Source organism: Bubalus kerabau, chromosome 6, assembly GCF_029407905.1.
Source record: "Bubalus kerabau isolate K-KA32 ecotype Philippines breed swamp buffalo chromosome 6, PCC_UOA_SB_1v2, whole genome shotgun sequence".
In the NCBI taxonomy this organism is placed as follows: domain Eukaryota; kingdom Metazoa; phylum Chordata; class Mammalia; order Artiodactyla; family Bovidae; genus Bubalus; species Bubalus kerabau.
The window spans coordinates 117,814,309-117,839,128 of record NC_073629.1 but is presented as its reverse complement, the minus strand read 5'-3'; the positions used below and the strand labels follow the sequence as shown (position 1 = coordinate 117,839,128).

Genomic DNA, 24,820 nt, shown 5'->3' with positions numbered 1-24,820 from the left:
ACAAGCAAGTGATCAGTCATGTGGTTTGGCCCCCCTGGGATACTGAACTCACACTGTTTCGGGGGTACTTTCCTGGGTGTTGAAAAGGAAGGCACAGATTTACCTTCTCTCATTGCCCAGTGAAGTCAGAGAATAGCCCCTGACACCCCACCTCACCTTCAGGGAGCCTGGCAACTCAATTTCCTGTTGGCACAATGCAGTAACTCCACTTTCTAAAAGTATCAGGTATTTACCCAAATAAATTCAAGATGATACATATTCAGACATTGCTTCCATTAGTAAAATGGCTCAGGATGCAAATAATTTGTGTGTTTCAAAAAGCACAGCAACCAAACTTTCATACTGGGAGACATCAGGTGTTTTGAGAAGCAAATTAAGATGAAGCAGTGTTTGTTATGTAAGGTCTATATGTAAGTGGAGAAAACCCCAAATCCTTCTCCAGGTGGGTTGGAAGTGTGCCACGGAGGGTACGCTTCTGTGGGAAATGAGAAGGTGGTTTTAACTCGGGTGTGGTGGTGGGAGGACAGTGAGTAAAGGACATGCATCAGGAAAACGAGTTAGTAAGTTTTTCTAGTGAGTTACAATTTTCAGGTCTTGGCTTAAAAGCTGCTTTTGGGTAAACCAGGAACACACACACCCAGGCTCCTAGCATTGCTACCACTTTGAGGTCTGCAGTCTGGAGCCTCTTCAGAGCAAGCATGCAATCTGAAGGCTTTCTGGAGGGTTTTTACAGTTAAGTTGGGTTAATTCCATAAGCCCACGCTTCTGTAAGCTGGTACCTTCATCTCTTTCAATCCCTGCATGTATTTGCCTTCTACATCCTGAATCTGGTCCTTTAACTCATTGAGTTCCTGGGGGAAATGGCAAAAAAGGCAAATGATGTCAAAGGGGAAAAAAAAAATGGACAGAGACCACAGAGAAGGAGAGGCAGCTCCCTTATTTGGGTAGTCTTAGCAGCAATCTTCTCTTCATCTTTTTAAGTATTAAAAGCAAAATAAGATGAATTTCAATACTACAAAGATGAAAATTTCGGTGTGCCTCATATAATGTTACGCAACTTTATCAGACGTAGATGTCTTCATATATTTTGATGCAACTTTATAAAACAGGCCAACGAGCTTCTGAGAATGGAGCAAGTTAATTTGCTCACATTTAACAGTTCATTCAAGCTCTTCTGAGATCTACTCTGTGCTACATACAGAGCAAGATACTGAAAATGGAAGCCAGCAAAGCCTTGCCCCGACCCTTATGGAGCGCCAGGCCTCTGCCTTCCTGCCTAGTCCACCCCCACATTCCTGGGGGCTGGTATCCGGTATGAGCTGGAATCTCAGTAAATCCTTGTTGATCAAGGGGATGAGGCTCACAAGCCAAGCACAGAGACAGAGTATGACTGCAGCAAACGCTACCTCAAGGCTGGGAAGGACGCCCCAGGCTGCAGGAGGCTGAGGAGGGGTGGTTCGGGGGCGGGGACATTTCAGGAAGAGCGATCGGAAACTGTTCTAGAAAGCAGGGGAGCTGGAAGGGGTCTGCAGGGAAGCTGGTCCCCCGCCGGCCCCAATGCTCTGGGCTCCCTGGCAAATGACACCCCGTGGTTCAGACAGCAGCAGGGGTGGCTGGTTCTCTCGCAGCCAGCTTTCATTACTAGAAAGCGTGTCCATAAATGAGGCCAAACCTGACCTGGAAGCACCTCACTGGCCTTGGCTCTGTCTCCAGTGGACACGAGGTCTGGTGACTCAGCCTTCCCTAGGCCCGGCCTCCAGACGGGGCATCCCCAGTTGCTTTGACAAGCAGAGGCCATTTCTCTGTCACACACTCAGTGTTGAGATGTAACAGAGAACAGTGTACACATTCCAGTGGGAGGAGGAAAAAAATCACTAAAATGCCGTGCCAGGGTCGACTGGAAGCCAGTTACAGTGGGGGAGGGAGGGCGTGTTGCAGGCAGAGGGCGCGGGTGCTCCAAGGGCAGGGTGGGACCCCTGGAGTGGTAAGGACTCTGTGACCAGCACCTTCAGCGCTGAGGACAGATTGTCTGCGCCTACCCTGTGTGCAGAGGGGGCTGAGCGCCTCCGGGCAGCGTGGTACGGGCTCCCGCCCAGCTGTACCCGGGAAGCTGAGGAATCCCAGCACAGGTGAGCCCCGCTGGGTCAGGGAAGTCAGGGGTGGCTCCCTGCAGGACACCAGAACTGGGCTGGACCCTGCTGTTACTGGAACACGGAGCTTAGGGGAGCCAGGGAAGACCTAACCGAGAAGAAAGAGCTGGGAATTTACAAACTCAATCTTGTTTTATTTCAAGACTGCTTTCCAGTTTCTCTGGCTCACGCGTTAAGCAGAGAGCCTTACCTTGATCTCCCGGATGGAAGCCTCGGTGTCAATGGAGATGGAGGTGTCCCCGCTGCCCCTCCGAGAGGAAGTCCCCCCCAGGGAGGCCAGCGTGGCTGCAGACAGGCCGGGCAGGCTGCGAGACCCCTGTGACGTGGCAAAGAGCAAATGGGATTTCAGCCAAAACCAGAACAGCTTCTCAGTCTACCAGGATGGTTCCCTTACTTGGAGTCAGTCTCCAAATTGGAAAATCTTTGCTGAGTTTATGGCGAGCCACAAAGAGAGGGGCCTCATCTCAAGGGGCCTCATGAATGCTGGAGGTTGTCTGGATTAACTGTGAGCTCCACGCCTGGGCCCATCACTGAATTCCTTCACTGTTCTGCAAGATTTAAACACGCACTGGGAAGGGACCCCCAAACGTGGTGATGCTGGCTGGGGAGTCACTCACTAGTCTGCTTCACTCCATGGTGAAATTCTTTACTCAAGATCAAGCAATACATTTTCTGGTCAGTTTCATGCATAAATTTTGGGGCCCTCTGGTTTCTACACGACATCATATAAAGCTCTACAGAAATTCTCTACCTTTTCAGTGAAGTCTTTTTCTGGTCTCTCTTCAACCTGGAGGAGAAAATGGACTCATGTTAAATATGGAAACACATTAAACGGAGAATCTGGATTTAGGGGGAAAGAGAATAATAAGATAAAGCATTGGCTTCTCTTGTGATTCAAATGCTAGGTGCCATGAGACTCGCGGACACTCTTGGTGCCACATGGTAGCCTGTGGGCAGCTCACAGTGCCTGGCTGAGGTCTGTTGTGTGGTTTTTCAACTTTCACAGTTTCCACAGGAAGGTGATTTGTGAATGATCTGAATCTGAACAGGTTGATTTGACAGGTTTTTCTACACTGTGCGCAGAACCGAGTGTAGACGGGATGGCACCAGCCTCGTTCACCCACCGCAGTAACTGTGATCAGAACGTGAGGATATATCCAGGGCTCCAGGGGCCGGAAGACGCAACCATGCAGGGTTTTACTTTTGGCTATCACTACCCTTGGCCTCCGAGCAAGAGAAAGCAGTGGAGACAATGGTTGTAATTTTTCCACTGCTCATGAGTAACTGAGTCATGACCTACTCTTTGCAACACTATGGACTATAGTCTACCAGGCTCCTCTGTCCTTGGAATTTTCCGGGCAAGAACACTGGAGTGCTTTGCCATTTCCTCCTCTAGGGGACCTTCTCAACCTAGGGATTGAACCCACATCTCCTGTGTCTCCTGCATTGGCAGGCAGGTTCTTTACCAGTGAGCCACCTGGGAAGCCCCTACTGTAGAGCACAGGGAACTAAACTGTGTTCAATATTTTTGGAAAAGAACATGAAAAAGAATATATATATATATATATATATATATATAAAACAATCACTTTTCTGTACAGCAGAAATTAACACAACAGTGTAAATCAACTATACTTCAATAAAATTTTTTTTTAAAATAAGAAAACAAGCTTATAGTTACCAAAAGGGAAATGTGGTGGGTAGGAATAAATTAGGAGGTTGGGATTAACACACACACAGACTACTATGTACAAAATGGAGAACAAGTATCTACTGTATAGCACAGGGAACTATACTCAGTACCTTATAATAACCTATAAGGAAAAGGAATCTGAAAAAAAAATGCATATATAACTGAATCACTTTGTTGTACAGCAGAAATTAACACAACAATGTAAATCTATGGTTTTTTTCCAGTAGTCATGTACGGATGTGAGAGTTGGACCATAGGAAGGCTAAGCACTGAAGAATTGATGCTTTTGAACTGTGGTATTGGAGAAGACCCTTGAGAGTATCTTGGACTGCAAGGAGATCCAACCAGTCCAACCTAAAGGAAATCAACCCTGAATCTTCACTGGAAGGACTGATGCTGAAGCTGAAGCTCCAGTACTTTGGCCACCTGATATGAAGAGCCAATTCATTAGAAAACACCCTGATGCTGGGAAAGATTGAAGGCAGGGGGAGAAGGGGGTGACAGAGGAGGAGATGGTTGGATGGCATCACTGACTCAATGGCCATGAGTTTGAGCCAGCTCCGGGAGATGGTGAAGGACAGGGAGGCCTGCGGGGCTGCAGTCCATGGGGTCACAGGCCACTGACCTAGTGTGCTGCCACTGCAGCCCCTCGAGTTGCCACCAGGTGGCAGCCTGTGTCGCGTGGAGGAGGACGTGCCCAGGGAGCCAGGGTGGGGCAGGGCACCTCTGACCACCCCTAGGAAAGGAACAGCCAAGCAAGGAACCCCAAGAGTGAGTTTAAGTTGACATAAAGCACAGCACTTTATCTCTGAAAGTAATATACAAAGAAACAGAATAAACAGATGGAGGGCTTTCAAATACCGTCGTGGCTGCTGCACAAAGTGACCCAGAGGATGTTGTGGGCAACACACACCCCAGCGTGCTGCAGCCGTGGCCGCACGGGACCCGGGACGAGCCACGGGGCTCTGCGGGCTTCACCTCCTCGTCCCAGACAGGGTGGCGGCACCACGGGTCTTGCAGCCTATTAACTCTCTTATTCTCATTTACTGAGCAATACTAAACACCTTAGGTGGACGTGAAAACGTCACAGGACAGGCTTTTGAAATATGCAAATCACAATAGAGTGTACACAAGGGCATCTTTTAAAATCTATGGGAGAGAACAAACATATGGACACCAAGGAAGGAAAGGGGGTTGGGAAGAATTGGGAGACTGAGACTGACATACATACACTCACACACACTACTATGCCCCATCGCTTCATGGGAAATAGGTGGGGAAACAGTGGAAACAGTGAAAGACCTTATTTTTGGGGTTTCAAAATCACTGCAGATGGTGACTGCAGCCATAAAATTAAAAGACCCTTGCTCCTTGGAAGGAAAGTTATGACCAACCTAGATAGCATATTCAAAAGCAGAGACATTACTTTGCCAACAAAGGTTCGTCTAGTCAAGGCTATGGTTTTTCCTGTGGTCATGTATGGATGTGAGAGTTGGACTGTGAAGAAAGCTGAGCACTGAATAATTGATGCCTTTGAACCGTGCTGTTGGAGAAGACTCTTGAAGAGTCCCTTGGACTGCAAGGAGATCCAACCAGTCCATTCTAAAGGAGATCACTCCTGGGTGTTCATTGGAAGGACTGATGTTGAAGCTGAAACTCCAATACTTTGGCCACCTGATGCGAAGAGCTGACTCAATGGAAAAGACCCTGATGCTGGGAAAGACTGAAGGCAGGAGGAGAAGGGGACGACAGAGGATGAGATGGCTGGATGGCATCACTGACTCGATGGACATGGGTTTGGGTAGACACCAGGAGTTGGTTGATGGACAGGGAGGCCTGGCGTGCTGCAGTTCATGGGGTCGCAAAGAGTCAGACATGACTGAGCGACTGAACTGAACTGAACACTACTCTGTGAACTGATGAGAACCTATTGTAGAGAACAGAGAACTCTACTCAGTGCTGTGACCTAAACACGAAGGAAATCCACCCCCAAAAAAGGAGCTATAGTCATAGCTGATTCACTATGCTGTACAGCAGAAACTCATACAACATTGTAAAGCAACAGCATTTCAATAACAATTTAAAAAAAATCTTTGGGAGATGATCACTTTGGAAAAATTTCTTTGACATTTTAAATTATGTCAACTCTCCCTTCGCTGGCAGCTCAGACAGTAAAGAACCTGCCTGTAACGCAGGAGACCTGGCTTCCATCCCTGAGTTGGGAAGATCCCCTGCAGAAGGGAATGTCTACCCACTCCAGTGTTCTTGTCTGGAGAGTCCCACGGACAGAGGAGCCCAGCAAGCTACAGTTCATAGGGTCTCAAAGAGGTGGACATGACTGAGTGACTAACGCTTTCACTTTTTCCTTTCAAAAACAAAAGCTTAAAGTAGCACATTAAATATTTTATTAATTCCAAACTTCTAAAACGGTGTCTAAGTGAGCTTACTACGTAGGCTCACTTAAGTATCATGTCTGGTGAGGTTTTAAATTCCAGGTTTGGCATATCACCACCTGACTTGCCCACCTTCCTGGAGACAGGGCCCAGTATGTAGGCGCAGGGCAACACGAGTCAACGGTTTGGGGACAAAGGAACTTCTCCTCATGGTGTCCATCCCCCAGGCAGGAAACGGGACCACAGACAGAAGCAGGTCACCACAGGTTCCCTCTCGAGAAACCAGTGGACAGCAGTGAACACCGCTCAGAAAACACCCCTCAAACGTAAACAGCAGTGGAGCCTACCATTAGACTGGAGACTTCTGGTTTTCAAGCCAATAATATTGACCTCATCCGGATGACTCGTCCTTCAACTATTGTATTCATAATTCAAGACCTGTTTTTTCCACCCGGTTCCTGCCCTCACCTCTTTACAAGACTTGAACATGAGTCACTACAGGCTTTTGTTTTCCTGGCTCATAGGGGGCCGAGGTTCCTGTTCACCACTCACGCTTCTCTGTGAGCACAGCAGCCCGTGAAGCTGGGCTGTGCGCAGGACACCCCGAGGATGCTTCAGAGCCCTGGCAGCTCCACTGGGTCCACACGAGGCCCTGAGGCGTGGGGGACACGGCTGTACTGGCCCCTCCAGGCTGGGTCACCCAGTCCTGCTGAGTCCAGCTCTCCAGAAGCACCCTCTCCCCCCGCCCACCCCAACCTCGGAGCCTGTGCTCTGAGTTCTATCCTGCATCTCGCCCACTCGCTGAGGTCTGCCTTCCCGGCCTGTGAGTCCCTGCCGGGGACAGGTGTTTGTCCTTCCCCTGCAGCCCTGTGCCTGGAACATTCAATAAACACAGCTGAATGAACAGATCCCAACTTCCTCAAGAGGAAGACTCTGGGCTTGTCGGAGAAGGAAACACAGCTGGCCTACAGAATGTGACGGTGAGCATGAGGTCCAGGAGCGTGTGCCCTCCCGAGACGGGGTGGGGGTCCTCTCTGCTCCCCCTGAGGCTGGAGGACCGGCGGCTGGGGCACCCTTGGGATGCGTAGGCACCTCTGTTTTCTCAAAGTGGGACAAGCTGTCGCCTCCCTCATTCTGGTTACTGTTGCTTTGGATGGTGCTCCTCTCGCCCACCCCCCAGGCCACCAGCCTGCCGCCCGCACTTAGAGCCGCCCCTGCATGGCTCATGCTTCCTTCCTGTCCCCTGCCCTGGCTCATGCCATGCTTCTGGGACCATATTCCTGCTGGATCACAGCTGGGGACATTCCCCATGAGCCATGGTGGACAACACTCTCACCCCTGCAAAATTCACCCCGGGAGAAGCAGGTTATCAACTCAGATCTCTTCTTGTTTTTATGTTTCAAGCATTATCAATTACCTGTCTTTCCAGGTGGAGCTCAGGCATGTATGCCTGGCCAGGTGTCCCCAGCCAGGAATGAGAGCTGTGAACTTTAGCCTGGGTTCTTGGAGTCCCTCCTCCCTTCCTGCCCTGCATCCCTCTGAGAGGCCAGGTGGGGACAGTCGGTCACCCCTAGGGTCCTCTCCCTGGGGCCCTGCCTGCCCCTGAAGCTCCTCCCTCCCAGGCAGGAGTGCCAGAGAAGTCTGAGCACAAGTTTCCTGGCCTCTTTCCAGTCAACACGGCCAAGTACACCCAATTAGACTCTGCCAGTCTCGCAAGCCCAAAATACAAACACCCACCCCTTTCCAGTGCTGGGACCGCCCAGAACTCAGAAAATAGAAACAAGCCAATTCCAAGGAAGAGACTGAGCTCTGGAAGCACAGAGCCAAGGGCTAGCTCAACTGCATCCTACGGACTCTCTGCAGAGGCCAAGGGTGCTGCCCGTGTTCTGGCCTTCCCATGGCCAAGAGCAACTGTAACCACATGCCCTGGGGGCCGCCCCGCACAGCCAGAGTGTCTCTGCCGCCTGAGGGCTCATACAGAGGCATCCTCAGCTCTGAGGTCCCCCCGCACCGTGAGGGCCCAGATGCTGGCCTTTGCTCACTGACTGTGCCAACCTGAGTCAGTGACCTTTATAAGTGAGCAGATGACTCAAGGGAGAGCGGAGACTGGACTAATGACCTGTGTGCAGTGAACTCAAGGTTCAGCTCAGTCAAGTCCCTGGGAGTCTTGCAAACCCAGGGCTCTCAAGGGACCAAGAGGCGGTGGGGCAGGCATGGCCAGCCTCCCAGTTACAAAGAGACATCCAACTCTCGGTATCAGGCCCCAGGGGCACCGGCCAGGTGAACGCTCACCTCTCTTGCGTCCACTAAACCCACATTCTGAGTAAACTGTTCTCAGGTTTAGGAAGCAGATGACAGAGGAACTTGTTTCTGGTTTCCATCTCTTGGGGCTTCCCCGATAGCTCAGTTGGTAAAGAATCCGCCTGCAACGCAGGAGACCTGGGTTCAATTCCTGGTTGGGGAAGCTCCCCTGGAGAAGGGAAAGGCTACCCACTCCAGTATTCTTGGGATTCCCTGGTGGCTCAGCTGGAAAAGAATCAGCCTGCTGTGCCGGAGAACTGGGTTCGATCTCTGGATTGGGAAGATCCCCCGGAGAAGGGAAAGGCTACCCACTCCAGTGTTCTGGCCTGGAGAATTCCATGGACTGTGTAGTCCACGGGATCACAAAGAGTTGGACACGACTGAGCGACTTTCATTGTCGGTCTTCGGTCTGGGGAGCTTGACTGAGCTGCTACTCTGTGGCTTCATCCTGAAGCCCGAATAAACCCAAAGTGGTCAGACCAGCACTGTTCACAGCTGCCTGCCCCCCTGAGCCGTGCTGGGCAGGACACTGGTGCAGAGTCAGACCTCAGCCTCTTCTGACAACCGTGAACTTTCATTTTTCCCAAAAGGTGAGCACAAGAGAGTATTACACCTGACGATGAGTGTCTCCACATTAGAGTCATCGTGCAAAACGCGACTCCTGCCAGGTCGAAGGTTTCCGGACTGTGTGTGTCTGAAACGTGACTGTGGGCCCAAAGGTGGAGGCGGGCTGGCCCTCGCAGATGCCGGCTGCTGCCTGTGGAGTCCTGAGTTCACAAACACTGCCCTTCGCTCACGTCTGTCACATCAGGAGAAGTGACCCTCCAGGTCTGACCATTGTACTCACGTGCACTGAGCAGCTCAAAGTTTTCCTGTCCTGGCCTGACGGGTCCTGGGTGCAGGAGTAAGCAGGGGGCTTTGTGGGGTGTCCGTCACCCCATGTTCCCTCTGCCCCACCTCAGTATGATCAGGACATGGCTTCTATTCCCCTCACTGCTGGGGGGATGGGGGCTCACAGAGGGGGCGGCCTCACTGCTGGGGGGCGGGGGGCTCACAGAGGGGGCGGCCTTCATTTCCACAGAGAAACAGGCTCTTCTGTTCTAACACTCAGCTTCCTTATCTGCCTTCTGCTTCTGCACCCTCGATATGCAAATGGTGGAGCGAGCATTCCTATCAGGAAAGTACCCGTATAGCCCAGTGAGGGATGCCTCTGGCCTTGGCCTTGTCAGCAGGCAGAGCCAGGCAGGCGTGGGGGTATGGAGGTCCCCAACTCAGCAACATGGGCTCTGTCTGCAAAAGCGATCCCTTGCCTGCTCGCCCAGGAGCTGCAGATAAGCTGCACAAGGTGAGAAACCTCCTGGCTTTCAAAGGTGGCATCTAGTTTAAAAAACAAAGCAGCAACGCCCACAGGCGCACCTGGGCAAGGAGGTGACTCACCCCCACGTCTGTTCTTGATGACCAGGAAGACTTCCTAAACTTTAGACAGCTAACAGCAGGGTTTTTGAGTGTTAAGAGCCTCAGTCAAGCTCCTCTAGGATGCAGGGGTGAGGAAAGAGACCAGCTTTGCCAATCTGCGCATCTTCCACCCAGGGTCTGTCGGGAGGGGCCCTGGCCCTCGGTGTGGCAGCCCCGGCCCCTGCCCACTGAACGCCCTTCCCCTGGTCACCGTGTCAGCCCCCACCCTACATGTCCCCTGGACAAAACTGGCCTGCCAATCGCCTGTGGTCAAAAGAACAACACAGTTGCCTCCTACAAACCATCAGATGCAGTGACGCTGTCTAAAATTCCCAAGACCGGGGGAGACATACACAACAACGAGACTTGAGTGACGGGGGACTAGCTGGCAGAGCCCCTGTTCTCTGAGGGGCCCTGGGGTCACCTCGTGCGCAGTGACGGACAGCAGAGTAGCTCTGAGGTCGGTCTCCCAGGCTCTGAGCAGAGGCCCAGGGTGTCGAGGGGGACGGAGCAGGGCGGGGGTGCGTGGCACTCAATCCACCCTAAAAACTGTCAGGTCCAAGAATGGACAACGTTCCAAACAGAGGTTAAAGGTGAATCCTCCAATCTAAAAAAGTGGTACAAACAAACTTATGTACAAAGCAGAAGCAGACTCACAGATGTGGAATACAAACCTTTGGTTACTAGCAGGGAAAGCTGGGCAGAGGGATGAACTGCGAGTTTGGGATTGGCATATACACACCACTACCTATGAAACAGATAACTAATAAGGACCTCCTGTAGAGCACAGGGAACTCCACTCAACACTGTGTAATGAACTGTATGGGAAAAAATCTAACAAAGAACAGATATATGTATATGCATAACTGGTTCACTTTGCTGCGCAGCAGAAACGGACACCACATCGTAAATCAACTATACTCTAATAGAAGTTAAAAAAAAAGTTAACTGGGACAAATACAAAAAAATAAAAGAGTGAATCCTTCCCATTTTTAAATCATAAAAAACAACACATACATGCACACGGCTGCCTTTCTTCCCCACCACACAAAGCTCCCCTTCCCAGGAAGGCCTGTCACAGGCTTCCGAGACGGTCCTTCAGAAGCCTGAGCAGGGTAATTCCGATCTCACTGAACCATCCTTTTCTAAATTTGGAAGCGTCTTCCCCAATCCTATGTTTTAAACTGAGACCTGGACTAAATCATGGAACGCCTTCCAGCTTGCTCCCGGGTTCAGGTGTCTGGAGGCTGGGGTGGGGGGTCTTCTTGGGGGTCAGAGGATCAGGGTCTGAGGGCAGGAGGCAGGGAAGGAAGGGAGGGGACAGGGGCCAGGGAGAGAGAGAGACCCACTCACCACTGGGCTGGCCCGCGCAGAGCTGGCTCTGGAGGAGGCGCGGGAGCTGGACTTGAAGTGGCTGCTGAGCTCCGAAGCCTGCCCACCCAGCTGGCCGTGGGACGCAGAGACAGAAACAGAGGAACAGGTCAGCGAGGAGGAGGGGGGCCACATGACAGACGCCCCGGTTAGCGGCGAGGCCAGCGGGTGCAGCTCAAGGAGGAAGGAGAGGTTAGTGCGGCCAGTGGTGGCCCCCTGCAAGAAGGCAATGTTGTCCCAGCTCCCAACCCGCGGCCACTCAGAACACACAACTTAATCATCCTATCAAGGAACGTGGGGCTCCCGCTCGGTCGGGTGCGGGTCACACACAGCACCTGCTTGGCCGGGGGTTGGGGGGACGTCCGGTTTCTGTGCAGAGAACCCTGGATGACATGGAAGAGGCTGGTGGGGGACCGGGACTATAAGCTGCCTCCCGGCAGGGGAACAGGAAAGGCGGGGACAGAGGCCTGGCTTTGGGCAACGGAGAAGTCTGCTTCTCTACTATCTCTGCGAGTGGATACAAAACAAGACCCAGGGCCAATACAAAATCAGCCGTGGCTTGTTCAAGTGCCTCAGGACCTTCTATCTGGTTGCCTGTGTGTGTATCTATGTTGCTGCTGTTTAGTTGCTCAGTGGTGTCTGATTCTTTGGGACCCCATGGACTGTAGCCCGCCAAGCTGCTCTGACCATGGGATTTTCCAGGCAAGAAGACTGGAGTAGGTTGCCATTTCCTTCTCCAGCGGATCTTCCTGGCCCAGGGATCAAACTCGAGTCTCCTGCGCCTCCTGCATTGCAGGCGAATTCTTGACCACTGAGATCAGGGAAGCCTGTATCCATTACCACGTATCCATCTTCCCTAAACTTTCTCTCTTCTGGTATAGGAAAACACCCGCAAATCATTTATCTGGAGGCTCTGCCCTCTTAACTTTGATCTGTATTCACATTTGTTCTAGCCCTACAACAAGATCTTACCTGCCTCTTAAACAAGGCAGGGTAGGGGGTGGGTGGGAGGAGAGGCAGGATTTGAACACTGTTTAGGACCCAGGGCATCAGCAGGCTGAGCAGTGGTCCGAGAGGCCTCCGCTGACTGTCCCCTCCCTGCCCCCCACCCCACCCCCACTCTGAGACCCGCAGGCATCATGCTAACTGCAGGTTAGGAGGAGCCATAGCTTCGGGGCTTCTCCTGATCCTTATCGCAAATACCATTGCTCACTCTGCCTGTTTTCCATCAGCGTGGAATTCTCGAGGGCAGAGTCTGTGTGTATTTTGTTACCTGCTGAATCCCTGGCCACCAGAGGAGGCCTGGCATGCAGGAGGCACTTGAGAAATACTTGCTGAACGAACCACTTCAACGTTAGACTGTAAATAGCCTTGATCGAGACGAGTGAGTTCCCCAGACTGGTTCTGCCTGGACTCACCCTCGGCTGCATAAACACTTCAGGTATATTTACATGTAGGTGAAAGATGCTTTCTCAGACGCACAGACCCAACACGGCTGCACGTGCACCGCGTGTAAGAATCAGTGCCACACACGGCACGTACAGGAAATTCACCAATGTCACTAGCCTCACGCCTCAGCTTTCTTCAAAATAAAGAAAATTTGTTCAAAATAAAGAAAAACACTCGACATCAGCACTGTAAAGCAGTATTTTGCCTTTTGGGTTTCGCTGATGTAAAAGTGAGGAAAACTTTCTCCTGTAGACAAATCCTACTATATTCCACGCCATTCACATCCCGGTTTATGGTGCAGAGATGTGGCGGATTATTGTTAAAAAGGCTTCTTTCTGACCCAAGTTTCCCCAATTCCTGAGTCAAAAACTGCTCTCAAATCCTCTGACCTGACTTGGTGAGGAAAAGAATCAGGCTGAGAGTCTGTCATGTGGCCCATGTGGCACCTTTGGGGCCACCCGTGCTTTGGAGTCAATGTGGTTAACCGCGGGTGGCGTAAGGCAGAAAGTTCTGAGTCCAGGGTCCATGTCTAGTCAGCTGGGAGACCTTAGGAAAGTTGGGTGGCGTGTCACCGGTGGCATCACGTAGGGCTACTGACCACGCGGGTGGGGAGGACGACGCAGAGAACGCAAGCTGGGATTTCCCCTGCTGTCTCCTCCTGATAAAACAATTCGCATGGCTCCTGGACCGGGTGGCATGGTGGTGATGACCGAGGGTCAGAACAACTTAGCAGGTCGTGTCATACAGGGCCAGGAGTCCTCCCCACAACATACAAGCAGCTTACGAATGCTAAGGAAGGTACAAAATAGAAAGGTTTCAAGGGATGGGATGGGGAGGGAGGTGGCGGGGGCGTTCAACATGGGGAACAGATGTACACCCAGGGCTGATTCATGTCAATGTGTGGCAAAAGCCACTACGATATTATAAAGTAATTAGCCTCCAATTAAAATATAAAAAACTGTTCTACTGTTAAGAACTAGTCATTAAAAAAAGAATCATTTAACTGTAACTGTGATACGTCATTTATGAATAGGTGGGGTTTCCCAGTTGGCGCCAGTGGTGAAGAACCTGCCTGCCAGTGCAGGAGACACAAGAGGTGTGAATTCAATCTCTGGTTCGGGAAGATGCCCTGGAGGAGGGCATGGCAACCCGTTCCAGAATTCTTGCCTGGAGAATCCCATGGACAGAGGAGCTGGGCAGACTATGGTCCATAGGGTTGCAAAGAGTTGGACATGACTGAAGCGACTTACGCACGTAGTAAGTCTTTTAGCTGTAAACACATCCTGTGTCTGAGGCAAACTTTCTGGGAGAAGGAAGATTGGGACATGTCTTTCAAAGGGGGCTCAGGGCTGGCTTATGTGGGCTTGGGGTCAGCCTGGACTCTGAGGTCAGAGCACCACGGGTCAGACAGAAGGGACCCCAGAGGCGCAGTGTCCTCAGATCTCTGTACGCGTATTTATCAGCAGCCACAGCTCCTATGTGGAGGGAGAAGCTGGGAAACTGCATTCCTGGGCGTGGGGAACTCCGTACCTCCCTGGAGGGCTATTGGGACTCTGTGAGCGCAGCTGGCAGAGAACAAGAGGCCAGTGGACCTTCCCTCCTGCTCAGCCCGCTGGCCTGAAGCGGGCCGGCACAGAACTCTCTCCTGAGGGATTGTGTCCCAGGGTTCAATTTGTCCCATTTAATCTAGCAAACACGTGCTGTGCTCCTTCTGCGTAGGAATGCAGTGTTAGGTGCGGGAAAACGTTCTTTTATTCTATTTCTTCTGCCTGGCGTGATACCAGCCACAGGAGCCCTATTTTAGGCTTTCTGCTGCCAGGACCAGATCTTTCACCTCCTTAACTCCCTAAAGCCATCCCTTGGTTCCTCCAGGAGGCTGAAAGCATGAAAGAACTGCCGTACACAAAAGCAATCGGCAATGCTGATCGCTGCACTCTGAAGGCCAGGAATCAGCTACGGGGAAAGTCCACTACAGAAGTAACATCAAAGAGAATCTATGAGACGAACATCCCGCCAGACAGTAGGAGTTCTGCTTTGGTGTTTCAGAAGTTTCCTTCTCTTAAAGAGTTAGGATGCTGTCTCTTACGGATGAAAGAAAAGCATTTAGTTGCATTTTATCTGTCAGATAGGCCAGAGCTATTTTATCCAGCATGTATAGTTTGTGAGCTTTTTAAGGGCCTACAAAAATATTTAAGAACTGGGGGAAAGACTTAGTATAGTGTGCTCCACTGCCTCAAAATTTTATGCAGTATAAAAGTGTTCAAAGCAAGTGTTTAATTAGATGTCAGCAAAAACTCATGCTGCATGGGACTGACACACACACACTACTAAATATAAAACAGAAAACTGATAAGGACCTACTGTAGAGCACAGGGAACTCTACTCAAAACTCTGTAACAAACTGTATGGGAAAAGAATCAAAAAAAGAGTGTACAAATGTGTGTGTGTGTGTGTGTTAGATTCCTTTTGCTATACCCCTGAAACTATCCCAACATTGTAAATCAACTATGTTGCTGGTGTTTAGTTGCTAAGTCATGTCCGACTCTTTTGTGACCCGCCCCCCCAGCCCCGCCCCATGGACTGTAGCCCACCAGGCTCCTCTGTCCATGGGATTTCTATACTCTGATAAAAAATTTTAAAAACCCATACTATCTCTATTAGATTTAATATTTATAAAAATTACATTCTGAAGAAAACTGTAAGTTATGCTGGCTTTCTTCACAGGAATTCCTGAATATTCATGATGATTGGAGAAATATAATAAATTATAAAGTTGGATTGTTTAGCCAATCAATTAAGTAGTGAAAGTGTTAGTCGCTCAGTTGTGTTGAACTCTTTGTGATCCCATGGACTGTAGCCTGTGAGGCTCCTCTGTCCATGGAATTCTCCAGGCAAGAATACTGGAATGGGTTACCATTTCTTTCTCCTGGGGATCTTTCCAACCCAGGGATCGAACCTGAGTCTCCTGCTTTGCAGGCAGATTCTTTACCGTCTGAGCCACCAGGGAAGCCCCTAATTAAGTAGTCAATTATTTCCCAAAGCAAAATTATAAGAGCACTTTCAAGTATTTCCTATGCCATCATATTTCACGTGAGGCTTGAATGCATCTTTCCAGGATTTGTGGAGGAGACCTGGGAGGCAAAAACTTTTGTCCCTGGGCAGGGCTGAGCTGGGGCTCATGCTCAGTTTCAACCGGTCTCAGGACAGGCCACCAGCTTCCTCACTTCCATGGACTGGTCTCATTTTTCCATTTTGTCTACCTTTATCCTTCACTCATTCACTCATCTTTTCCATGCAACAAGTATTTCTTATACAACTACTCCACCTTTAAGCTGGTGGCTCAGATGGTAAAGCATCTGTCTACAATGTGGGAGACCCGGGTTTGATCCCTGGGTTGGGAAGATCCCCTGGAAAATCCCACGGACAGAGGAGCCTGGTAGGCTACAGTCCATGGGGTCGCAAAGAGTCGGACACGACTGAGTGACTCCACTCCACTCTCCGCACCTTTATCAAGAAAGCCCATCACTTCAAACCCTTTGAAGAGGTGAAAGGACAAGAAAATAAGGAGATTCCATATGTGTAATATTCCGAGTCCTTAAATTTGTTCATCTTCCTTGACTATCGAGAGGTGAGAATATTTTGTGGCCTGCTGAATTCCCTTTTGCCATTTTTTATTATTGTAAGATCACTCCAGCTTTGTTGCAGGGAAAGAGCGGATGCAACTCAATGAAGGTCAGTCTTTCTCCCCTTGACGTCAACACACATTGATGAATGAGGACATTAACATAAATTGATGAGTGAGGACGCCAGGAGTTGGTGATGGACAGGGAAGCCTGGTGTGCTACAGTCCATGGGGTGGGGTCACCAAGAGTCGGACGTGACTGAGCGACTGAACCGACTGACTGAGGATGTGAAACCAACCACTAAAGGCTACGTGACTCATGTTATCCATGACCCTCACTAGCATGGAAAACTGGGATGAGACAGTGCTTCCTCCCTACAATTCTGGTTAGTGATCTCCCAGGACTGGAGCTGTGCAGTGAGTCACCCCCGGGTCATGCAGCAGAAAGCTCGGGAAACACAGAAAGTGCCTTACAGCCTGAGAACCGCAGGCGCTGCCCCGCCGAGCCCCACCGAGACTGCTCTCGTCGGACACAGACGCCTGTGACGGAAACACACTGTCAGGACAGGGTGCCTCCTCTCCATCGGCACCCGGGAGACACTGAAGCGTAAGCTAGAGAAGAGTGACATGTGCTGGGAACAACTCCTGAAAACATCACGATGGCAGAGGTGCAGCAAAGGCTCAAAACCGCCTCCACAGGCAAACACGGTGCAGCAAAACAGGGTCATGCGGGTATCTGGGAGAGGGGAGTTTCAGGTGCTGTCAACCGGTATGCAATAGAATTTCCAATAGATCCTTTAAATCGGATTCTGAAAAATATTCCTTGCTAAGTAAAAAGTTGTTAATACAGACTTAAAATGAGCAGATAGTTCAAATATGCTGAATTTTGTCAAGGCATCCTCATACTTGACCCTTAGAAAGTTACTCCAATATGAAATGACTTTGGAATAATAACAGCATGGTGATTAGAGCTCAACATTTTATCATTCTTTAAGAAGTGCTAACTAAAGGACAGAACATTTCATCAACTTGAAAATCCTATGTAATTAATCACTGAAGGCAAACAGGAGTTTACAATAGGATAAATGGAACTTTAATTTCCCCCATTTTCCCTGGAAGACACAGTGGGTTTGCTGGGTCAGTTATATATCTAATTCATAAATGTGCAATCGGATGGTGATTCAGAAAGTTATTAATAAGAAGAATATAGCTACTTTGAATGCTTAAGTTTCCTGCAGAGTATTAACACCTTGTATTTAAAACTGCAAATTTCCCTAAGTAATGCAGAATAATGGATTCATATCTGTTAAGGCTACCAAAGGAATAAAGAGCTTTGTTTTTGCCCACTGATTAAGTAAACGTTGCCAATGATTTTTTCATGCCTAACCATCCTATGCAGACACGTGTCTTCCCCAGCTATTGCCACCTGTCAAGAGAAATAAATTCCAGATCTGGACAGTGGGGGCTCCGTGTAAAGCTCTGAGTGTAAGCTCCGAGTAAAGGAGTGAGTCACCCTCGGAAGGGAGGCAAACAGGTCAGTCTGAGGCACTCAGAGCAGGCGCTCGGCACGGGTGGGGTGTGCATGCGCGGTGAGGGTGCGGAGTTGGGGGGGCGGGGGCGCTTAAGCGGGACTGGGTGGGGTCTGGGAGAGGCCAAGGGGGCGGCAAAAGGGCCAGGGTGGGGGAAACACGCACCAGGTTACTCCCCGCCGGCCGGGCAGCGCTGTACAGGTAGGAGGGCTGGAGGATGAAAGCAAATGGCAGGTTTTTAAACCCTTGAAAAAACAGCAACAGATAATAGTGACAAGGTCGTCATGATGTTTCCAGTGATCATCACAGCCAAGTGACTGTACAACCGTCAGAAGGAAGAGAGTCCCAGGAGGTACCCTGCTTTCAGTAAATCTGACAGAGGGAAATCCACATTTACAAGGAAAATAAATAGGAGAGAATTTCTGGCTTTAAAAATAGTAAACTTCCCTCAGAACCTTTGAAACTATGGCTATTTTTTCGTCACTTCTTTTCAGGCATTCCTGGAAGAAAGGGTCAGGGAAGGAGACAGAATGGTGACAAGGTCAACGGCACCCACAAGAGCCCCAACCCCGCAACTCAAAGTCCCAGGGGAAGAAAGCACGTCGGGGCGTTTGATACACAGACGTCCCCGGAGGAGGAGCGGTGTGGCGGGAGGAACCTGCTTCTTTGTGTTGGAGGATCCGAATGACGGTCTCCAAGATACAGAAGGAGCTGGGAAGCTCTCAGCTGCTCCGGGGTTGGGGTGGGGGCACGTCCTTGTCACAGGGGAGCCCACACCCGCAGCAGAGACAAAGTCCGCGGGGTACACACAAGGCGGTGTGCTGGTGTGGCTTGAGCCTCGGCTCAGAAGAGCATGCTGACCCGTTTGCAGGCAGAAAGGACCAGGAGAGCCCGAGGCTCGGGGCCAGCGGTGGGTTAGGGGATGTGCAGGACTGGGGAGCAATCACTCAGGGAACACGGCGATGCGAGGACAGGGCAGCTCAACCTCCGTGACGTGATCCATTCCTAGGGCCCTGACTCCGACTTCCTCTCAGAGCACCGGCCTCCTGTACCTGGGGCTGAAAATGCCGAGCATCTCGGCCAGCCTTGTACAAACAGGAAACACGGCCGGGAGCCAGCCAGAGAAATAAGGCCGCTCTCCCCACTATCCGGGACGGAGGAGTCCGATTATGCACAGAAACCTTCCAAATTGCTTCCTGGACACATTTACAAGAGAAAAATGTTTTTTTTTAAAAAAAACAAAGGAAACCCTAAATGGGGAACAATTGCTGGAAAAGGAGGAGAGACCCAAGAGACCAATTTTTTGGACTAGAGCTCTTGAAAATATACATTTAGTAGATCCTCCTTTTTCCTAAGCTTCTTTAAAAAAAAAAGTAAGGTCTTAAATTATTTTTGATAATGTTTTAAATGGTTTGAGAAAAGTCTTCAGCAGTTAGGCCAGTGGAAACACACTACTCAGCTCGGCTCCTCGGATGTCACACGAAGAGGTTGAAGCGTCCGTGTCCATTCACTCAGAATTAAAGTCAACAGAAGGGAGAAGAGGGAAGAGTGAGGTAAAAAGCAGAACAGACCCGGTTTCCATTCTGGGCAGACAGGGGTTTGGGAGCCAGGCCACGACGGCGAAGCCCGAGGTCTGAGCAGGAAAGTCCCTGGAATCAGAGAAAACGGGCTGGAGGTGGGGAAAAAGCTTACAGCTTCATTCCATCTCAAAGGCATCATCAAGGCACACAAAACCGGCTTCCGCAACAAAATCAGGAAAGGATGTGCAAGCGAGAGAGAGGGGAGAACACAGAGACAGTTCAGTGAGGTGACAGAGCTGTGCCATGGGACCAAGTCAGGACTTCAGAGTCTATGCACAGGCAAAGGCAGAGCTCATCACTCTGAGCCGACAGCTAGGCCCTAGCGGCTCTGAAGGTCTTTTTAATGCAAACTCTAACATTTGGTGGGAAAAACTCAAAATCAGGAGTTTACAGAGACAGTAATCTCCGTTCTATGCAGCCAGTTGGAGACGATCTGCAGCTTGGAGTCCTTGGTTAGGTATGGACATGCTACACGTGCTCAGCACTCACAGAAGACATGACTGACTCAGTGGTACAGTTCTGAGGCCAGCAGTCTATACAACATTTCTGGGGAATATTACTAGATAGATGAATAGTTTCTATCCAAAGCGTTCTATCCAAAAGGAAAGATCCTTGACAAGGGTGCCAGCGGTTTCTGATCCCCACGTCAGCAGTATTCTCCTGATGGTACAAACCCAGGGCAGTGCTTGAAGGGGATGAAGTGATGCTGTTGAAACAGACTGATGGTCCCTAGGATATTCCACTGGGCCTTGAGGATCCCATAACTGGAGCCTGTCATCTGTGTGCCTTGAAGAAACTACCCTAGAATGACCTGAAGGACAAGCGAGTGGAATCCTGGGATGGGCAGGTAGAAAGTTTCTAACATTTAACATGAATCTGAAAACCTGTTCCAGAGGTTGAGAGAATGCCCTTCGTGGAAGCCACCCTGTCAGCCCCTCTGGGTCACAGAAAGAGCCCAAGGCCTCCACCTGACATTGCACGGCCATGTCCAGGGCTTGCTTCCGGCAAGTCTAAGGCAAGAAAGGGTCTTCAGAAGGGAAGACAGTACTACAGGACTGAAGACAGAACTGCGCACCACATGATTCCTTCCATTGTTAGAGTGAAATCAGATCAAACCGGCCAGCGTGCTGCGGAGCACAGGAATTACCAGCAAGCCTCCGAGGGTGCTGAGTAAAATGTGATCTCAGGCAGCTGCATGGGGGGGACACATGGCCTTCAGGAAGTTCTGATGTTTTGGGTTTTGAACGGGCCAGCTCTACTTTTTATATGAGTAAGTATGTTAGTCACTCAGTTGTGTCCGACTCTTTGTGATCTCATGGACTTTAACCCACCAGGCTCCTTTGTCCATGAAATTCTCTAGGCAAGCATACTGGAGTGGGTTTCCATTTCCTTCTCTAGAAGATCTTCCCGACCCAGAGTTTGAACCCGGGTCTCCCCCATGGCAGGCAGATTCTTTACCATCTGAGCCGCCAGGGAAGCCCCTTATATGAGTAAACCTTTTATTTAATTAATTTACTTTTGGACAGCTCTACTTTCGACCTTAACACTTTGGATGTGGGTTATTTCAACTGAGTTTCAAGGAGTCAGATATATGCTGAACTTTGATGACTAAATCACATCCGAGTATTAGATTTCTCTCATTGTCTTCAATTTTACAGAAAGTATTTAAGCTTGGAAAGTGTGGAGAAAGTTAAGTTTTCTGAATGACAAAGTGCTCTTTTTGGCAGCAAAATCTCCCAATGAGTTAAGAAATGCCCCCAATACACAAAAAATTCATGGTGTCAAACCCCACCAGTCCTTGGGTATTGACAGCTGATCCTGTACTCAGTCGGAATTCACCTCCTCAGGGAAGGAAAGGATGGATATTCATCATTAGAGGGGGCTGGGGGGCAGGAGTGGGGGACTGGGAAGTGGGCAAGCTGATGGGGTGATGGAGGAGCTGGAGCCCCTGCCTCCCTCACAGCAGGAGCAGAAAGTGGGAGGGGGCTGAGGACAGGGTGAGGACCATGGTTAGAATGCTGCGGCTCTTCCAAGTTAGTTTCTATTTATTTCCCCTCCCCATGTATTCTTTAAGAGTCAGTTGACATCCTTGTGTTATAACACTTCCTGGCAATATTAGTTTCTGCTCCAGTGTATCGCATACAGGAGTCTGTCCTCTGTGCTAGAAGTAAATGCTTCCAGAGGACCTAACTCGCCTGCTTGGCACTGTGACTGCCCCACTTAAACTAGTCCCCTAATGTTTGCAGAGTGAACACAAGCCTTACCTAGGATAAACGAGCCTTACTCATTAGGGCTCTTCAATACTTGAGAAATATGTGCCTATCAAGGTTGATTGTGTCCTTAAAGTATGGGAAGGAATGCTCCTGTGTAGACATTTGGATTGGATTTTCATTTCAAGTCTAGTCTGTTCCTGTAAAATTACTCCATGTGTGCATTTACCCTGCAAGGTCAGTCTGCTTTCAAGAACCCTCAAGGAAAGAATTTCAAGGCTTCTTCTTCCTTTCCCCTTTGATTAATTCTAACTACTAAATATCCACCTATTTTCTTTCACTGTACCTTGACCGACATCACAATGTGTATTCCAACATTCGAATCTGAAATCAAAGGCAAGATAGTGGGGGTAAATCTGAATTAAATCTATCATGTTAATTGCTGCTCCTAAATGGACCTTAACAGTTATCCGAATGAAACTTCTTGGAACAGACATTAAAAGAGAAAGAGAGCTGAGTTTACACATACAAGAGCGCATGCTACAAAACCTACAGTTTCTGCAGCGAGGACGGGAAAGATTTAAGGGGAAACCAACCAAGGTGTCCTCTCTGGATGATGACAGAGTGGAGAATCGGCCGTCACCGCCGTAGCTGGAATTCTGAGCGGCAAAGAAGACAGTGTAAGTGATGGGCCCTTTCTCACTCCTGCAAAGCACCAGTCTCGGTTAACAGGCGACTATGCGATCACACAGCCAGACCAGTGTTAGTATTCCCGGACTGACGGGCAGCGAGAGAACTCACGTGCTCCGTGACAGCAGACACCTTTAGGGGCCTAAGCTTTGTTTTACATTCCAGTGTTTATGTCTCAGTGACGTCATGTGATTTAATTATTATCATTAGGGTTTCACTTTTTATATTTCAGTGTACCTGTTTATTATTATTTGTAACTACTAACTAAATCTCATGGTGGACTGTCTATAACCTCTTAGTCTAGACTTCCCGTGTTACTGGGTTGGCCAGAAAGTTCACTTGGGTTTTTCTGCCAGACGGTACGAACTTTTTGGCCAACCCAATACACCTCTTTGTCAGTAACTGAAATTCCACTTATTGCACAGTTTTCACCCTTTGCTCATCTCAGCATGTCCGAGGGCTACAGCTCAGCTCTAAAGCTCCAGGGAGGCTTTGGAGGGAGGCGAGTGGAGCCTGAGGGAAGCGGCACCCTCTTGCAGCTGAGAACCATCCACAGAAGGCTGGGCCCTGCCGTCGCCCTGTGGGGTCTCAACACACACTTTATAAAGAGAAGATCCCACCAAGATTGTGGCTGGGGAGGTGGTGTGTGTGGCCGTTACAATGCATGCAGGCTTGGTTGCTTCGGGCATGTCAGACTCCTGGTGACCCCACAGACTGTTGCCCGCCAGGCTCCTCTGTCCATGGGATTCTCCAGGCAAGAATACCGGAGTGGGTTGCCGTGCCCTCCTCCAGGGGATCTTCCTGACCCAGGGATTGAACCCAGGTCTCTTACATCTCCTGCATGGCAGGTGGGTTCTTTACCATTAGTGCCACCTGGGAAGCCCAGGGTGCCGCTTTAGATGTTCTTCACACTTCACACCAGGCTATTTGGTACTCGGGGCATTCTATTTCCTGATTATTTATTAAATCGATTTTATATTCAATTTTGCTCTGCAGTGAACACTTTGATAGTCAAGTTCTTTTCTATTTAATTTCTAGAGGCATTACTCAATCTTGATCATGAAAGCACAAGGCACAGTTTTATTGTTTCGATATAGAAATGAAGGTTAAATAAGTGGATAATACGCACAGAGCTTGACGCCAGCTGTACAGTCGAAACATGCTGCCAGCTACATGTTTGGGACGTTCTAGACAAGAATGTAATATTGGGTAGAAGTTGCACTAAGGAACTTCTAAAGTAACTTCCAACTCTAAACTATGAATCTTTGTGACCAACATCATGGAATAACGCATCTAGGGTGGTAAGTTACTAACTAGTCAATTTAACCCCGACAAGCAGTCGGGGGCCATCAGCGTCCCTGTCCTGTGATGTCAGCAGTAGACAGCCTGTAGGGATGCTGAGCACACAAAGCAAAGTTGTCAACATCCCACGAGAACAGAATGGCTGCAACCTGCTTCTGTCTCCTGAGTGCTGTATTATTACCGAAAAGGAAAACAGAGCTCGAGAAAGTCCAAAAGCTGTCAGTGCAAAAAGCAACATAAAGGGGAAGACAGGGCCTTTAAAGTGGGAGGATCTTTTAGCTCGGAATGAGAAAAACTAGATGAAACAGAAGTGGATGCAATCCTTATAGGGATAAGGCAGTAAAACCTGATCGGCTAGTTTCAGAAAGCTAAGAGAGTGTTGCGTTTCTCCTTTGGAACCTTAAAATATTTTTAAAAGTACATATAATATTTCTTAATAAAATATAACTAAGATAAATTTTAAAAATACTATTTTACACAACTAGTAAAATTTATTGCTGTTAATTCACTTTTTCGTGTCCAACTCTTTGTGACCCTATGGACCGTAGCCCACCAGGCTCCTCTGTATATAGGATTCTCCAGGCAAGAATACTGAAGTGCGTTGCCACGCCCTCCTCCAGGGGGTCTTCCTGACCCAGGGATTGAACCGGACTCTCTTAGGTCTCCTGCATTGGCAGGCGGGTTCTTTACCACTAGTGCCACCTGGGAAGCCCCAAAAGTCCCTTGGACGCAAGCAGATCCAACCAGTCCATCCTAAAGGAGACAGTCCTGAGTGTTCATTGGAAGGACTGATGTTGAAGCTGAAACTCCAATACTTTGGCCACCTGATGCGAAGAGCTGACTCATTCGAAAAGACCCTGATGCTGGGAAAGATTGAAGGCGGGGGGAGAAGGGGACGACAGAGGATGAGATGGTTGGATGGCATCACTGACTCAATGCACATGAGTTTGAGTCAACTCTGGGAGTTGGTGATGGACAGGGAGGCCTAGCGTGCTGTGGTCCATGGGGTCACAAAGAGTTGGACACGACTGTGTGACTGAACTGAACTGAACAAGAAAATAAATGAAGTCAAGAA

The 24,820-nt window shown here is 49.5% G+C and overlaps 1 protein-coding gene across 31 annotated transcripts in view; it reads right to left on the bottom strand.

The window, feature by feature from the left end:
• LRRFIP1 (LRR binding FLII interacting protein 1) overlaps positions 1 to 24,820 on the bottom strand; it is a 161,595-nt gene that overhangs the window by 26,825 nt on the left and 109,950 nt on the right. For 9 of the 31 annotated variants that reach the window (XM_055586572.1, XM_055586547.1, XM_055586554.1 and 6 more), the window contains 8 exons: positions 22,350 to 22,412; positions 19,535 to 19,612; positions 18,129 to 18,173; positions 16,909 to 16,974; positions 11,346 to 11,435; positions 2,902 to 2,937; positions 2,341 to 2,466; positions 780 to 851 (listed from right to left, as the gene is read on the bottom strand). In XM_055586572.1, coding sequence (XP_055442547.1) covers positions 780 to 851; positions 2,341 to 2,466; positions 2,902 to 2,937; positions 11,346 to 11,435; positions 16,909 to 16,974; positions 18,129 to 18,173; positions 19,535 to 19,612; positions 22,350 to 22,412 — 576 coding nt within the window. The remainder of the gene's footprint in view (positions 1 to 779; positions 852 to 2,340; positions 2,467 to 2,901; positions 2,938 to 11,345; positions 11,436 to 16,908; positions 16,975 to 18,128; positions 18,174 to 19,534; positions 19,613 to 22,349; positions 22,413 to 24,820) is intronic. The other 22 variants (XM_055586564.1, XM_055586567.1, XM_055586565.1 and 19 more) reach the window with 10 other exon arrangements.